Genomic DNA, 15,938 nt, shown 5'->3' on the forward strand with positions numbered 1-15,938 from the left:
AGATGGAGGATAGCGTCAAGGGCTGCTCCTTTCTCCCTCACCCTGGCAGGGGACTTGGGGCTGGCCCACCTGCTGATCACATCCTAAAATCCAGCTCTTAGCTGAGATTTTTTTTTTTCCTCCATGACAGGCTGGAAGGCCATTCAGCAGCCATCCAGAAGCTTTGTTGTGTGACCTTGGCAAGTTGCCTACCCTCTCTGAGCCTTGATCTCCTTGTTAGAGGGCATTGGCCCCATTTCTCCCATCAGCTATGAGGAAGAAATGCCATCAGGCAGGTAGCCCTTGGTGCCTGAAGGAATTGTTACCAAGAGGCCGAGACGCAGGGCTGTGTCACCCCTCCCATGCCTACTACTGAAGCTGGGCTGGCCTCGGGCTGTGGGCATTTCCCTTCTGCCCAGTTATTGGGTTCCAGCTTGCCATGAAATGGTTTCCATGACTACCGGGAGGAAGCTTCCAGTCCACAGCCTTAGCATAGACGACTTCTCGACAGGGGCCTATAGCTCATGCCTATAACCCTAGCTGCTCAGGAGGCTGAGATTGGGAGGATTGTGGTTTGAAGCCAGCCTGGGCAGAAGAGTCCATGAGAATTCTTACCTCCAGTGAACAGCAAAAAAGTCCACCTGGAGGTGTGGCTCAAGTGGTAAAGCACCAGCCAAGAGAGCACACCAAGTGAAAGCAGGCCCTTAGTTCAAACCCCAGGACCATCTCCCTGCGCCCTCCCCCAAACACACAAAAAAAGTAGCTTCTGTCTGCAGGCTGGTCTGGTCACACCGAAGGAGGAGAGCCAGGGAGACAGGCCCTGACCTGTGGAGGGTGGTTCTGGGTTAGGCCGATGGTGCCCTGATCACACCAGATCACACAGAAGGTTCAAAGTGTGAGGTGAGCAGGTGTTGTGCGTCCGGCACCGAGGTTAAACGTTAACGGGACACTCCAGGACCACTGTAACTCAGTAACGGCCTGGCCCTGGTGTGACCTTTTAAAAACCTTTACCCTCTTGGTGCCGGAGCAGCCAGAAGGTGACCGGGCCCTGCTCAGTCTTGGTTGGAGGATGGCTGGGTGTGGTCCATGCCCCCCCCCACAGTGGAGACGCTCCCTGATACCCCCTGGAGCATGCTGGGATGTCTTCTAGAGACAGTGGGCACGCTCCCTGATGCCCGCCCCCCTCCCAGGGCATGCTGGGATGTCTTCTAGAGACATCAAAGCATTCCAGAGGACCTGGGGACTGTCATCCTGCTGGTGTGGGGACAGTGGCCACTGAGAGGCTCAGCCAAGGCCTCCGGTCTGGTTCCAGGTAGGCGAGGCCCTGGCCTGCACCCTGGGCGCCAGGGGCAGCCAGGGCATGGCGTTTGAGGAGCTGTTGGAGCGTGCTGGTGGCATGGGCCTCTTCCAGGTGCTCCAGTTGGCCATACTGTTCCTCCCATCCCTCTTCACCCCTCCGAACCTGCTGCTGGAGAACTTCTCGGCCGTCAGCCCCAGCCACCGCTGCTGGACCTCCGTGCTAGACAATGGCTCCCAGATCCCCGCCAATCTCACCCCGGAGGCCCTCCTGGCCGTGTCCATCCCCCTCGGTCCTGACCAGCAGCCCCATCGCTGCCGCCGCTTCCAACACCCCCAGTGGCAGCTCCTGGACCCCAACAACACGGCCACCAACGGGAGCGAGGCTGCCACAGAGCCATGCGTGGACGGCTGGGTCTACGATTACAACACCTTCACCTCCACCATCGTGACCACAGTAAGTGCCCCCCGCCCCCCCCCCCCCGGGCTCGTGTGACAAGGGGTGTGTCATTTATTCTTGTTAAAAAATAATCCCTATAGGTCCCTGTGGTTCACGCCTGTGATCCTAGATAGTCAGGAAGCTAAGATCTGAGGATCACGGTTCAAAGCCAACCCGGGCAGGACTCTTTGATTGAATTCATCAGCAAAAACCAGGAGTGGAGCTGTGGCTCAAGCAGTAAGTGCTAGCCTTGAGCACAATGCTGAGGGACAGCACCCAGACCCTGAGTTCAAGCCCCAGTACCTGTGTTCACGCCTTGTGTAACTCCCACCTACCCACCCAGACACGCACACACGCAATCTGGTGACACGAAGGACATCACAGGCAGAAGACTCCATTCAGGGCCCTGGAGATGGGCACAGGGACCACTGCACGGGGCTGAGGTGCCCGGGCATCTTGTAACCATGGAGCAGGAGCAGAGGAGTCTCAAGGGAGGGAAACCAAGGAAGGTTCAGCCACCAGGGGTTTCTGCTTAAACCAGGCCTACTGAGACAGCCACTTTCTCCAGGGTGGAGGGGGATGATGAGCCCCCGCTGGGGATGAGATAGAAGTTGGGGGGGGGTTGTACAGGAAGCACACAGAGCAGCCAATGTTTTGTGGTGCTTGTTTTGTTGGTCATGGTTCTTGAACTCAGGGCCTGGGCGCCGTCCCTGAGTAATTCAGCTCAAAGCAAGCGCTCTACCACTTGAGCCACAGTGCCACTTCTGGTTTTCCTGTGGTTCACTGGAGATGAGAGTCTTACGGACTTTGCTGCCTGGGCTGGCTGGGAGCCACGATCCTCAGATCTGAGCCTCCTGAGTAGCTAGGATTATAGGTTGAGCCACCGGTGCCCAGCTCCAGCCAATGTTTTGCATCGTTCGTTGTGTAATTCCTAGCTGGGAATTGGGCTGGGGATGAGGGATGGCGGAGGCCACAGGACACGTCCCAGCCATTCTATCAGCATTTCAGCTGGTAACACGGGCACAAGTTAACCCTCACCCACACCCACCTGGCGCCTTTCGGGTGGCGGGCACTGTCCTGTGTGTTTACCTGCTGGTCTCAACCTCACGCACGTGTGTGGTGTGGTTGTATCTCTGTTTACTATCGACCGCATGTATTGTGTCCTTGTGGTCTGCCACCAGACCCCTTAGCCTCCACCGTTGCCACTAGAAACCTAGAGGGTCTCATGGTAGACAGCTGGGGACCTCAGCCTGTCCTCTAGCCCCATGGCTCCCAACGGTCACACCTCCCGTTCCAGTGGGACCTGGTGTGCAGTGACCAAGGCCTGAAGCCCCTGGGCCAGTCCGTCTACATGATGGGGTTACTGACGGGAACCTTCGTCTGGGGCATCCTGTCTTCCCGGTGAGTGTTCCCGCCCCCCCCCCCAACGGCATCGCAGAAGCACGGAAGTGAGCCATGATGTTCCCCGAAAGAGCAGCTACCTGGCTCTGTCTCCTGGGGGACAGCGACTCCCCAGGCCCTGATGTGGATGGGTGGGGAGGGGACCTGAACCTGGGTACGTGGCAGCTGGATTGTGAGAAAATCAAACTCGGAGTGTCAGAAACAGGTTGTCCCCTTCCTTACCACCAACAGACAGCACCCCAGGAGCCAGAAATCAGAGGCCCTGGAGCAGGATGGCAGGGGGGGGGGCCTGGGGCCTTGAAGGGTGACTGGGATTGGACAGAGGAGGACTCCAAGTCAACAGACACTCGCGTGTCTCCCGGGCTGGGTTAGGATGTTCCTGTCCCTCTGAAGCTGCCGGTCCCTGGCCGTGTCTCCCTCACCCTGAGGTGGCATCTCTCATCTGCCCACCCTCAGGCCGGTTCAGGTGTGCCCCACATGGCTGGGTAGGAGAGTGGAGACTGGTCCTGCACTGGAGGCCCAGCCCTGTGTGTGCAAAGGGACAGACCCCTCCCCTCCCCAGCCTGGCCACCCCCGTTTCTCCTCTCCCCAGCAATCCACAGATGCTGCAGGCTTGCCCCTCCCCCTCCTTCCCCGCCCCCCTCCTCCACCTTCCTAGGTGAAGAGCCAGGAGTCAGTCCAGCACCTTCCACACCCTCCTCCATCCAGAACAGATGAAGTGCAAGTTACCCCTCCCCTCACCCCCAGCCAGATTGCCCACCTGGGGCTTGAGTCCTGTGCTGGTCCCTGAACTGCAGGCCCCTCCCATGCCGACCCCCTCCAGACTCCATCCACAAAGCCGTCCCCCGCTTGGATGCCCCCCCACCCCTTGGTCTTCTTCGCTCACCCTGGTCCCACTTTCTCCTGGAGGTCTCTCCAAGCCCCACCTGCCAGTCCCCACCCCCACCTGGAGGCCCCACCTCCTCAAAAGGAAGTCCCCCCCCAGGAAGTCCCACCTCTCACAGGCAGCCCTAGCCCCTCCTGGGAAGCCCCACCTTCTCCAGGAAGCTCCACCCCCACCCTGGACATCCCGCCCCCCCTCAGCCAGGAAGTTCCACCCAGCCCTCCTGCTGCACTGCTCAGTCCCTCAAACCTGGAGGCGGGCCTGGTCGGTGACCCCCTCCCCACCAACACGCCTCAGAGACACCGTGGCAGTGAGGACTGCCTAGGGGCTGCTACATGGCCTGCCCCTAGACGCCCAGCCCGCTGCACCTCCTCAGAGAGGCCCTCCCCACCCAGGCTGCCCCCCCCCCCCCCCCAGTGCTTTGCTCAGCCAGTCCCGGCTGGCTTGCTCATTGTCTGGGTCTCTGTGGCAACAGGGATGTGGGGGCCAGTGCAGCACCTGGCGGGTGGTGACACCCCATCATTATTTTGTCAAGGCACGAGTGGCTTCCCGACACGCTTGGACCTCCCCAGCCACAGCCCAGCCCAGCCCAGCCCAGCCCAGCACAACCCAGCACAGCACAGCACAGCACAGCCCAGCACAGCCCAGCACAGCCCAGCACAGCCCAGCCCAGCATAGAGTCGGGGGCCCCCACATTAAAAATCGCAGCATTACTCAGTCCAGCCTGCCCCTGGGAGCACAGTGTCTTCCCTTCCCTGTGCCTCAGTTTCCCCATCAAGGGGGCACCTTGTGTGGTTACTGTGGGGATGAAGTGAGCTAACCCAGACAGCTGGGAGGTAGCCTGGCACACAATCAGCTGCCATCATTATGTCATTGGAGCGTGGCGGGAGCCTGAGCGGCAGGGATGGGGTCCAGTCTGCATTTTAGGGGACTGAGCAGCTGCCACGTATCGATTACAATCCATCACTCAGTCCTGCTGCCCATCCATGCGCAAAGCCAAGTGGCGATCGGTCTGTGAGTCATGGGATAAGCCTGGGGTCTGGGCTGAGGTCAGACTGCAGACTTAACCCTGGATCTGGGCTGGCTGTCCCTCTCTCCTGAGCACTGCACACACGGGCCAGGCATGTCTGACCAGCAGGCCAGAGGAGCACGGATGAGTTCGTGGTGAGCTGGGGCGCCAGGCCAGAGGCTCTGCCTGGGCCTGCAGGACGTCTGTCCCCACGCACATGTGGGACGGGCGCTGGCTTATCCGAGGTCACGTGCGCGTGACCTCTGTGGTAGACTGCCTCTTTGCTTAAGGTTTTGATTTCACGAACCATGAGTCGTGGCCATCTGAAGACCTGGTCGTATACCCAAGGCAATCTAGGCAGGGCAGAGCCAGATTCAAATCCAGTCTTTGCTCTTGACCACAAGGCAGCATTAACTCTGAGAGCATTAACTCCTCACTGTTTTGATGACAGAAGCACTCTATGTATACTCCTAGCAGCTCCTAGAACCTTCTAGAAGCTCCTTCCAGAAGTTTCTGGAAGGTTCTAGCATGAGAAGATTAGTCTGCCCTCCCCACGCAGTTGCTGTGTGCGTTGTCCCTGGGTCTCTTCCACAGGTTAGGACGTAAGCCAATGCTGACCTGGTGCTGGCTACAAACTGGTGTGGCTGGCACCAGCACTGTCTTTGCCCCGAATTTCCCCATCTACTGTGGCCTCCGGTTCCTGAGTGCCTTCGGGCTGAGCGGCAGCATCCTGACCACATTCATGCTGAGTGAGTCTCCCATGCCTCACCCGCTCTGGGAGGGTGGGTAGGGGGAGAAGAGGAGCCAGACTCTCAACTCTCATCGGCACCTCTGCATTGCCTTACAGTAGCCGAGTGGACCACAACCCGCTGGAGAGCTGTTGCCATGACAATTCAGAGCTGCACCTACAGCATGGGCCAGATGGGCCTGGCCGGCCTGGCGTTCGCCCTGCGGGACTGGAGAGCCCTCCAGCTGGCTGTGTCGGTGCCCTTCCTGCTCATCTCCCTGATCTCATGGTCAGTGCGGTGGGGAGTCTCTTCCCAGGGGAGACCTGGGGCAGAGGGGGCAGGGTCCCTGCCTCCCACTGCCTGACAGTCCACGGTCCCGACACACAGGAGGACGGTGACGTCTGTATACCTAATTCTCAGGTGAACATTTCAGCCAGAGGCCTGGGCACCATCCAGCCTGGACAGGCGCCCACGGCTCAACTAATGATGTGAAAAAGGAAAAGAAAAGAAAAAAGAGTAGTGAACAACGCTGGAAACCCAGGAGATATTTTAAAACAAAACCAAAGACAAAACACTATTTTGACCTTTTCTGGAAAGAAGCAAGACATTCCCAGGACACAGGACCACTCCCACAAGGGCCTCGGTCACCTCTGTGGTGGCACACTGTCGTGTGCCACGGGCCCGCACTCCCCATCATCCGGATCTCTGCAGTGACATTGGATGTGAGAATTTGTCACTTATTTGGAGTCCTACAAACCAAGCAAACAAACCCTATGGTTTGGAAAACCCTGTTTGCGTGTGGAAGGGGGAAGGGACTTCACGAGAGACGCACAGCTGAATGTCACCCTAAGGTCACTAGCGCACAGGAGCTGGAGCCCAGCAGTGCAGGGCGGGGTGTGGAGAATGACAGGTCCCTGTAAGGAAACTGAGTCACGAGGGTATCAGAATAATAAACAGGGCAGAAAGACAACTCCACAGGCCAACAAGCTTTATTCAGGAGTGAAACCTGTAAGAACAACCAAGTCTCCTACAGCCTGGCTGAAGGGGAAATGGTATGTGTGCACGTGCGCGTGCGCACACACACACACACACACACACACACACACACACCCTTGCAACTAGGGCTCTTTAGATATCAGGTAGATAGAGTGAAGTAGGTTGAGATGGAGGTGGTGATGAGCAACATTTTTTTTTTCTTTTTGTCGGTCGTGGGGTTTGAACTCTGGGTCTGGGCGCTGTCCCTGAGCTCTTCAGCTCAAGGCGAGTGCTCTACCACTTGAGCCACAGTGCCACTTCTGGTTTTCTGGTGGTTCATTAGAGATAAGAGTCTCACAGACTTTCCTGCCTGGGCTGGCTTTGAACTGAGATCCTCAGATGTCATCCTCCTGAGTAGCTAGGATGACAGGGTGAGCCAAGGGCACCCAGCATCCCCGAGCTTCTTTTGTAAAAGCCTCTACCACTTGAACCACAACTCTACTTCCAGCTTTTTTTTGTAGCTTATTAGAGATAAGTGTCTTAGAGACTTTTCTGCTAGGGGGTTGGCTTTGAACTGTGATCCTCAGATCTCAGCCTCCTGAATAGCTAGGATTACAGGTGTGAGCCAACAGTGCCTGGCTTGAGAATCTGTTAAATGAGCTGAGGAAAAAAAAAGTGTGTGGGGGGGGGGAGAAAGGAGGGAGGGAGGGAGGGAAGGAGCCCAGCACTGTGTGGGTGGCCTGGCACCCATGGGAGTACTCTAAGCCTCCCAGCATGGCCTCTACAGCCCAGAAGGGAATGACTGGACTCCTGTCCACCGCCCCAGAGGCTCCCCCTGCCCCCTTCCCTCCCCCCCGCCCCCCCCCCCACACGGTGCACAGCGCAGGTCCAGCCCCTGCATCTTTCACAGGTGGCTGCCAGAGTCCGCCCGATGGCTGCTCATCAAAGGCAAACCAGACCAAGCCCTTGGGGAACTTCAAAAAGTAGCCAGGATCAACGGCTGCAAGGAAGCCCCGAAGACCCTGACCACAGAGGTGAGCCGGGGAGCGTGAGCCGCGGGAGGTGAGGAGAGGAAGCGGAGGAAGCGCTGCCCTGCTGCCGAGCGGCACCAGCCACACCCGTCCCCACCAGCGGCACAGAAGCCGCGGCAGTGCCTGCTGCCTGCAGTTCCAGCCTGGAGTGTATTAGCCCTGCAGGGTGCTCTCGGGGAGCTGTTTCAAGGGAGGGGGGAGGGGGGAAACCACAGGGTGCTTTTGGGGATAGAGACTGGGGGGGGGGCTTCCAGGAGGAGGCAAGCAAGGGGGGAGGGGACTACACTGAACCCAGGGCAGGCCTGCGGAGGGCCAGAGGAGCAGATGGACTGAGGGAACTCTTGGGGAGCATTGGGGAGCCTGGAGCTGGCCTGTGGCAACCTCCGGTGCCAGCCCTGAGGGATGAGGAGGGGTGGTGGCGTTTTGTGGGGTTCCTGCTGGGTTCCCGCAGCTCAGTGGCCTGAGCCAGACCATGGGCTCCTCCTTTTCCCAGGCTGGGGGTGGGGGGAGGCTGGGGCGAGGCAGGGGCCCCACACCAGCCCCGGGGTTGGGGTCAGGCCTCCTCATTCCTGTGCGCCTGCGCCCCTGTCCCCCAGGTGCTCAAGTCCACCATGGAGGAGGAAATGACCTCTGGGGAGGCTCAGCGGACCCTGCTGGACCTGTTCCAGGTGCCCATACTGGTCAGGAGGATATGGGTCATGTCCATGGTGAGGTGCGTTGCCTGGGAGTCAGGACAGCGTGTGTGGGGTGAAGGCATGTCCTCCGGACCCCAGCGGAGCCAAGGAGGCCAGGGACTACCCCCCCCCCCCGCCCCTGTGCTAGCCTGGAGCTGAAGAGCTCGGGTTCAGCGCCCAGGCCCAGAGTTCAAGCCCCATGACTGACCAAAAAAAAAAAAAAATCAGGATCCGGCTGGGGAGTGGTGGCTCACGCCTGTAATCGGAACTACTCAGGAGGCTGAGATCTGAGGATTATGGCTTCAAAGCCAGCCCAAGCAGCAAAGTCCATGAGACTCTTGTCTCCAAAAAGCCAGGAGTAGAGCTGTGGCTCAAGTGGTAGAGTGCCAGCCTTGGGGGTGGGGGAGGGGGGAAGAAAAGGCTGAGTGAGAGCATGAGGCCCTGAGTTCAAGCCGGGTCCAGAAAACAGCCAACAAAAACACCAAAACCAAGCTCCAGAGAACTGGCGCTGTGGCTCAAGGTGGTAGAGCACCAACCCTGAACAGAGAGAGAGAGAGAGAGAGAGAGAGAGAGAGAGAGTGTGTGTGTGTGTGTGTGTGTTGGGGGGAGAAGCTAAGAGACAGTGCCCAGGCCCTGAGTTCAAGTCTTACAACCAAAAAAAACCCCAAAAAAACAAAAAACAAGCTGGGCACCAGTGGCTCACGCCTGTCATTCTAGCTACTCAGGAGGCTGAGATCTGAAGATCAAGGTTCAAGGCCAGCCCAGGCAAGAAAGTCTGTGAGACTCTTATTTCCAGTGAACCACCAGAAAACTGAAAGTGGTGCTGTGGCTCAAGTGGTAGAGTGCTTGCCCTGAACTGAAGAGCTGAGGGACAGCGCCCAGGCCCAGAGTTCAAGCCCCATGACTGACCAAAAAACCAAAAATCCTTTAAGACTCTGGTCCTCCCAGGGGCCACCCAACATCCTTTGTTATTTAAATCAGAGGCACCTTGATGCCTCTTACCCTGTAGGTTTCCAGGAACCAGGGACCTGGCCTGCGCTCCTCTACTGACAGAAACTTCACTACACACCGGGGCACTGGGTGCCGGCACCTGCAGACATTGCCTGTCCCCCACACGTGTCAGGGGTCTACTGAGTGAAACCATCAGGGACTGCAATAGGGAACAACTGAAAAGTGCAGGGACGGGGACAGATTTTCCACTGTGGTTAGAGCAGAGCCTGGGAGCTCATGCCTGTAATCCTAGCTACTTGGGAAGCTGAGATGAAGATGGATGACTTTAGAGGCCAGCCCAGGAAGACAGTTGAGGACAGTCCCCAACTCCAACTCACCCCCTGACCAATCTTAAGAGGAAAAAAAGAATCTGGGTGTGGTAGTGTGTATTTATCAATCCCAGTCACTCAAGGAAGCAACAATAGGAGAATCACAGTCCAACCTAGCCCAGGCATAAATGTAAGACCCTATCTGAAAACAAAAACAAAAACAAAAGGCTTGGAAAATGCAAGATCTTGAGTTCAAAACCTGTTACCAGGTCTCAGCTGAGGACAGTGCTCTTAGGGTTGGCGGACTAAGTCTTTCCATCCTGATGGGGCCTGGGCAGCCCAGCATGCCCCGCTCAGCCCCCATTGCTCTTCCTCCAGGACTTTCCAAGCATATCTGGGAAGCAAGGCAGAGGAGCTACAGCAGCTGCAGAGCAGCTCAGCTGACCCTCCGAGGCCCGAGGGCGGACTGGGGCTCTCCCCACAGCCCATGTGGGGATGGCTGTGGCTGTCACTCCCCGCCCCCCCTTTCCTAGATTGAGCTTGACCCTGGGCGAGGGGCCTTGCACTTCACAGGTTGCTGGGGGGCCTGGCCACCGCCAGCTCCGACAGGTGGCCTGGTGGAGGTGGCGTGGTGGGCTGGCGGCCCTGTTCTCTGTGGCAGTGACCCAACCCCTGGCTCCGCCCTGCAGCATGTGCATACAGCTGTCCTACTACGGGCTGGTCCTGGACCTGCAGAGCCTGGGCCGGGACCTCTTCCTCCTGCAGGCCCTCTTCGGAGCCGTGGATATCGTGGGCCGGGTCATCTCCATCCCCATGCTCAGCCTCCTGGGCCGCCGCATGACTGTGGCCAGCTTCCAGGCCCTGGCCGGCATGTGCATCCTGGCCAACGTGCTCGTGCCCCAAGGTGAGCAGGAAGGCCGAACAGGAGCGGCTTGGGTCCCAGTCCCTGCCCACCCCACCACACAATCCATGCGGCCTCCTTCCCCTCCACTGGCCCCAAGAGGGTGTGTTTCTGTGGCCACGGCCGCTGGGCCTCCCTCTCTGACCATCCCTCCCTCTGGTGCCTGGCTCAGGGGTCCAGGATCCACTTCTGTCTCCCCAAGCTTCAGAGAGGGGAGGTAGATGCCCAGGCCACTCAGGGCCCAGCCCAGGCTTAGGCTTGAGGGGCCTGGAAGGGCCTGGAAGACTGCTTCTTCCAACTGAGGCAGTGGGGACACCAAGCAGAGAGTGTGCACAGGTGTGTTGCACATGCATACTTGTACACACGTGATTGCCTATGCGCAGGCATGCTCCGGTGTGTGTGCTGCATGCAGTGTGTGTATTGTGCACACGTGTGTTCGTGTGCACCTGTGCCTGTGTGTGCACACGCGCATGGCAGGTGCTGAGATGGGGCCCGGCCTTGTGTTTGCTAAGCTCATCTCCGCTCACTGACGGCCCAGGCCCATGGCAGGCAGAGACCCACGCTCGGCTTCTTAGCAGGGACTCAGGTCACCCACCTCTGCCCGGCCTCCCCCATACCCCTGCTGCCGCCACCTTGCCTTGCACCTGCTCTCCTCCTGGACTTGGGCTTGGGTGGCCTGGCACCAGGTCAGCCCTGCCCAGGGCTTGGGGGGGGACCTGTCCCCCCTCCCCCTGCTCAATACACACAGCTCCTGAAGGTGATCTGCCCCTGGGGGGCCTCTCAGGAGACCCCACTCGTCCCCTGTCTCTGCCCAGATCTGCAGGCCCTGCGCGTGGCCCTGGCTGTGCTGGGGAAAGGCTGCTTTGCGATCGCCCTGACCAGCATCACTGTCTACGGGACAGAGCTCTTCCCGACCTCGCTGCGGTAGGCTGGGGTGGGTCCCAGACAGGACACCCTGGCAGGAGGTGGGCAGGCCCTGGGGGAGAGGGAGACCAGGCTGAGGGGCAAACCTGGGGGGCAGGCCCAGAGAGGGGGCAGGTGGGGGAGCAAGCCTGGGGGAGGGCAGGCCCAGGGGGTGGGCAGGCTGGGGGGAGGGGGGTAGCCTGGAGGGGGTCAGGCCCTGGGGGAGGAACAGGCCTGGGGGTGAGGCAGACCCTGGGGGAGGGGGGGACATGTGGGGGGAGGGGCAGGTCTTGGGTGGGGGACAGGCGGGAGAGGGGTGCAGGCTGGGGGGGCATGTGAGGGGGGCAGGGCAGGCCTGAGGAGGGGGCCAGGCGTGGGGGGGGGCTAGGCCTGGTATTTATGCCTCAGGGCATCCAGGCTTCAGTGCTTTGTTTTGTTTTGGCTGAGTCTCAGAATGTAGCCTGGAACTCAGAATCCTCCTGCCTCTGGCTCTCCTGGGCTGGCATTATAGGTGTGCACTACAACACCTGACATCTTAGGCTTGAGTTTTGAAATTCTTTGGGTCTGGCTAAAATCTTTAAAAACAAAACAAAAAAACCCTCGTAAAGAGATCGAAAGTGGACTCCCACGTTCTCTCTACTGCCCCAAGTATCCCAAGTCTCCTCCTTAGGACACAACATAATGGAGGACCAGTGGCCTAGAGTCTTAGGACAGTTGAGTAAACTGAGGCTGGAGGTAAAGGGCTGACAGCAAAGAGGAGATTGAGCCCCAGCCTCCAGCCTCTGCCCAGCCTTATCGCTACCATTCCTGCCAGTCATATCTTCCTCATTTCTCTATTCTTTCACCCACATGTTTTGTCTCCTTATTGGTTTGACTGCTATCATAAGGAAACCGGGGGCTAGAAGCTCCGGCGCTGAGGCCATCCCCAAAAGACAGGGAGACTCCGGGGGGCCCTGAGTGTCCACTTGAAGGAGGGAATGGGAAAATCGAGGAGGTGGGCTTCATGGAGGCAGGGGTGTTTTCAGAGACCTGGAGGAAGCCACTAACTCCTCAGCACAGATTCCCATCCCCCCCACCACGAACTGTCCTCTTACCACACGGGCAGCTGTGACGTGGGGCTGGGCCTGCTCTTTCCCCACAGCATGGCAGCAAGTGGCTTCCAGCAGTCTCTAGGCCGCGTGGGAGCTATAACTGGGCCTCTGCTCAGGATGGCCCACCAGACCCTGCCGCTGCTGCCACCGCTCTCCTACGGTACTGTCCCCATTGTCTCCGGCCTGGTCATGCGGCTCTGCCTCCCTGACACCCAGGGACAACCACTCCCCGACACGGTACAGAACCTGGAGAGCCAGTGAGTAGCCAGTGGGAATCGGGGGGGGGGGGGGCCTGGAGGGACTGGAAGGAGCCTGAGAGGGGCCTGGAGAGACTGGGAGGGGCCTGGGGGGCTGGGCGGGGCCTAGAGGGGTTGGGAGGGGCCTGGAGGTTATATATACCCGGCACCAGTGGCGCAGCCTTCGAACCAGGATCCTCAGACCTCAGCCTCCTGAGTAGCTAGTATTACAGGCAGGAGCCACTGGCGCCCAGCTTTAGCATCTCTTTGAGACGGAGTCTATTTAGTTCATGCTGACACCAAACTTGCAATCCTCCTGCCTCAGTCTCTGAGTGCTTGATACTGCAGACGTGTGACTCTACACACAAAGTCGCATGTTACCAGAACAATCCAGCACTGCACACAGTGGTATAATTGTCTGTTTCTTGGCCAAGGGAGGTGGGAGACTGATAGCTTCTGTCATTTGCCTAAAGGCAGCAGGCTGAGAGGTGGGCAAGCTGGGACCTAATTCTCCCTTTGTGTAATCCACTCTTGTTGCAGACCGACTCTGCGCTTGGTGCTCTCTTAGCTTCTGAGTATTTAGGGAAGGCCAGACTCTAACACTGGACTTAGAGCCCCACAAGTTTTGGTCCCAAGTTGTGCTCACTTCTATTTGCCTTTCTCGATTGTTCTAGGAGACATAGTGCAGCCAGGGACAACAGAAAAGCGGTCATTACACAGAGCACCTGGCTCTAGATATTCCGCCACACGGAGCCCACTGCCCCCTCCCCCCCCCAACACCCCAGGAAGGAGCTGCCTGGACTCTGGGGTTTGGCGTGGCCCAGCCACGTGGCCAGCAGGCTGGCGTGAGATCTGCTGTGACTGGAGGCTGCGTGCCCTCCCTCGCCCTGCCCCAGCCCTGTAGGCCTGGCTCATGTCTCCCCACCTTCCCCCAATCACACCCCTCCATGTACAGAGTCTTCCTCTAGAAAACAAGAATGGTTTCGGTGTCCACCTCCCAGGGCCTGAGTTCGAGGCCCGCCAGGCCAGGCCTGCTGGGGGCCCTGGCCGAGGCTCGCAGCTGTGGGCTTCACCGTCGCCTGCCCACCCATCACCCACGGGCTCTGTCCTGGGCTCTGAGGAGCCAGACACTGGACACACGGCCTGCGGGCGGCGTGCTGGCTGCCCGCATCTGTGCTCGGGGCTGGGGGGTGGGGAGGGGGGTGGCTCCATGGTGGGGGAGGGGCCGGGTGACACCGGGCTCCTGGGAAGACTTGAGGGGAGGAGACAAGAGGAACGGCTCCTGGCCCCTCTGTGTGTAGGCCTTCTGCCACGCGCCATGCACCCCCACAGTCCCTCCTACCCCTCCCTCGGGCTCCCCATCACTGTCTGCTGTCCAGACCCCACACAGCCCCGGGGTCCCCACAGGCTTAGGCACCGCCTCTCCCAGTCCCCTGGGAGCCCAGAACCCTCCAGGGGCTCCAGATGCAGCTCACACACACCCGGACCCCAGCAGGTGCCCCCCGCCCCCCAGCCTCTCCCCACGCAATAAATGTCAGTGATTCAGATCGTATGAGAAGGCTGCTGGCTGTCCCCGCATGAAATGAGAACCAGTGATAAGTTTTGCGGAAGCTGAGGGGAGAGAAAGGAAACCACGGCCTTAGAGTCAAGGCCTAGGGAGGGGAAGAGGGCTGGAGAAGGAGGAAGGAGAAAAGAAGAAGCGGGAGGGAGAAAGAGAATACTTCACTTGATTTAGAACTAAGGGATTTCTTGAAGAACACTGACTCAACTAAAGAAGAAACAACATTTATTGGTCCTAGACCTATTAATGACATTAAACTTACGGTTCAAACCCTCCTCACAGAAAACTCCAGGCTTCTGCCAAACATTTAAGGAAAAAATCAATCGTAGCAATGCTTCCGGTACACACCTACAACCCCAGCACTGAGACTGAGGTAGGAAAACAGTCTCAGGTCAGCCTGGACTACATAGCAAAACCTGTCTAGAAAGAAAGAAAGAGCAGGCTGGGAGGGTGGCTCAGTGGTAGAGTGCTTGCTTTCATGCATGAGGCCCTGGGTTCGATTCCTCAGCACCACATAAGCAGAAAAAGCCAGAGGTGGCGCTGTGGTAGAGCTGAGGGACAGTGTCCAGGCCCAGAGTTCAAGCCCCACAACCGACACACACACACACACACACACACACACACACACACACACACACACACACACACACACACACACACACACACACACACACACACACACACACACACACACACACAATGAAAGGAAGGAAGGAAAAGAGCTAGGCACTGGTGGCTCATGCTTGAAATCCTAGCTACTCAGGAGGCTGCCATCTGATGAATCCAGTTTGAAGCCGGGCTGGGCAGGAAAATCCATCGACTCCTATCTTCGAGCAGCCAGCAAAAAAAAAAAAAAGGCTGAAAGTGGGGCTGTGGCTCAAGTTGTAGAGTGAAAAAAAAGGGAGAGACAACACTAATTCCGTACAACTTCTTCCAGATTATTTACAAAGAGATCACACCTCCCATCTTATTCTTGACACCAACCCCCCAAAAGAGACAAGAAAACTAGAAACCAATTATTTCTTACAACACAAACATAGAAGATGATGTGGCGCTGGATTTAAAAAAACAAACAAAAATCCTCATACATGCTAAGCAAGCACTTTACCACTGAGCTACTTTCCAGCCTGAGACAAAAATTTTTTTTTTTGTTGGTCGTGGGGCTTGAACTCTGGGCCTGGGCACTGTCTCTCAGCTCTTTAGCTCAAGGCTAGCGCTCTACCACTTGAGCCACAGGACCATTTCCAGTTTTCTTGTGGTTAATTGGCGATAAGAGTCTCACAGACTTTTCTGCCTGGGCTGGCTTTGAACCATGATCCTCAGATCTCAGCCTCCTGAGTAGCTAGGATTACAGGCGTGAGCCACCGGCACCCAGCATGAGACAAAAATTCTTAACAAGCATCAAGTAAACAACATTGAAAAAAAGGCACCATGAACGGGTGGACTTTATTTCAGGAATGTAGACTTGGTTTAACATTTGAAAATAAAGGTTAATAAACTAATTATTAACAAACTTCAAAAAGAAAGTTCAATCTGGGTATGGTGGTTCACACCTATAATCTCAGACCTTGA

At 57.8% G+C, this 15,938-nt stretch overlaps 1 protein-coding gene across 3 annotated transcripts; it reads left to right on the plus strand.

The window, feature by feature from the left end:
* Positions 1-1,067: 1,067 nt before the first annotated feature.
* LOC138824269 (solute carrier family 22 member 11-like) lies at positions 1,068-14,357 on the plus strand. Of its 3 annotated transcripts, none has more exons than XM_070018007.1 (10): positions 1,068-1,732; positions 3,012-3,115; positions 5,602-5,756; positions 5,855-6,023; positions 7,621-7,744; positions 8,338-8,453; positions 10,364-10,578; positions 11,391-11,499; positions 12,620-12,806; positions 13,480-14,357. In XM_070018007.1, exons 1-10 carry the CDS (start codon positions 1,340-1,342, stop codon positions 13,486-13,488), a joined length of 1,581 nt encoding a protein of 526 aa, XP_069874108.1. In that variant the 5' UTR covers positions 1,068-1,339; the 3' UTR covers positions 13,489-14,357. The 3 variants fall into 3 exon arrangements, with proteins under 3 accessions (XP_069874108.1, XP_069874107.1, XP_069874106.1); XM_070018006.1 differs by having other exon boundaries at positions 1,069-1,732; positions 5,858-6,023; positions 12,620-12,826; XM_070018005.1 differs by having other exon boundaries at positions 1,173-1,732; positions 12,620-12,826.
* The last annotated feature ends 1,581 nt before the right edge of the window (positions 14,358-15,938 follow it).

Source organism: Dipodomys merriami, unplaced genomic scaffold (genome assembly GCF_024711535.1).
Source record: "Dipodomys merriami isolate MVZ:Mamm:240054 unplaced genomic scaffold, mDipMer1.0.p SCAF_128, whole genome shotgun sequence".
Taxonomy (NCBI): Eukaryota; Metazoa; Chordata; class Mammalia; order Rodentia; family Heteromyidae; genus Dipodomys; species Dipodomys merriami.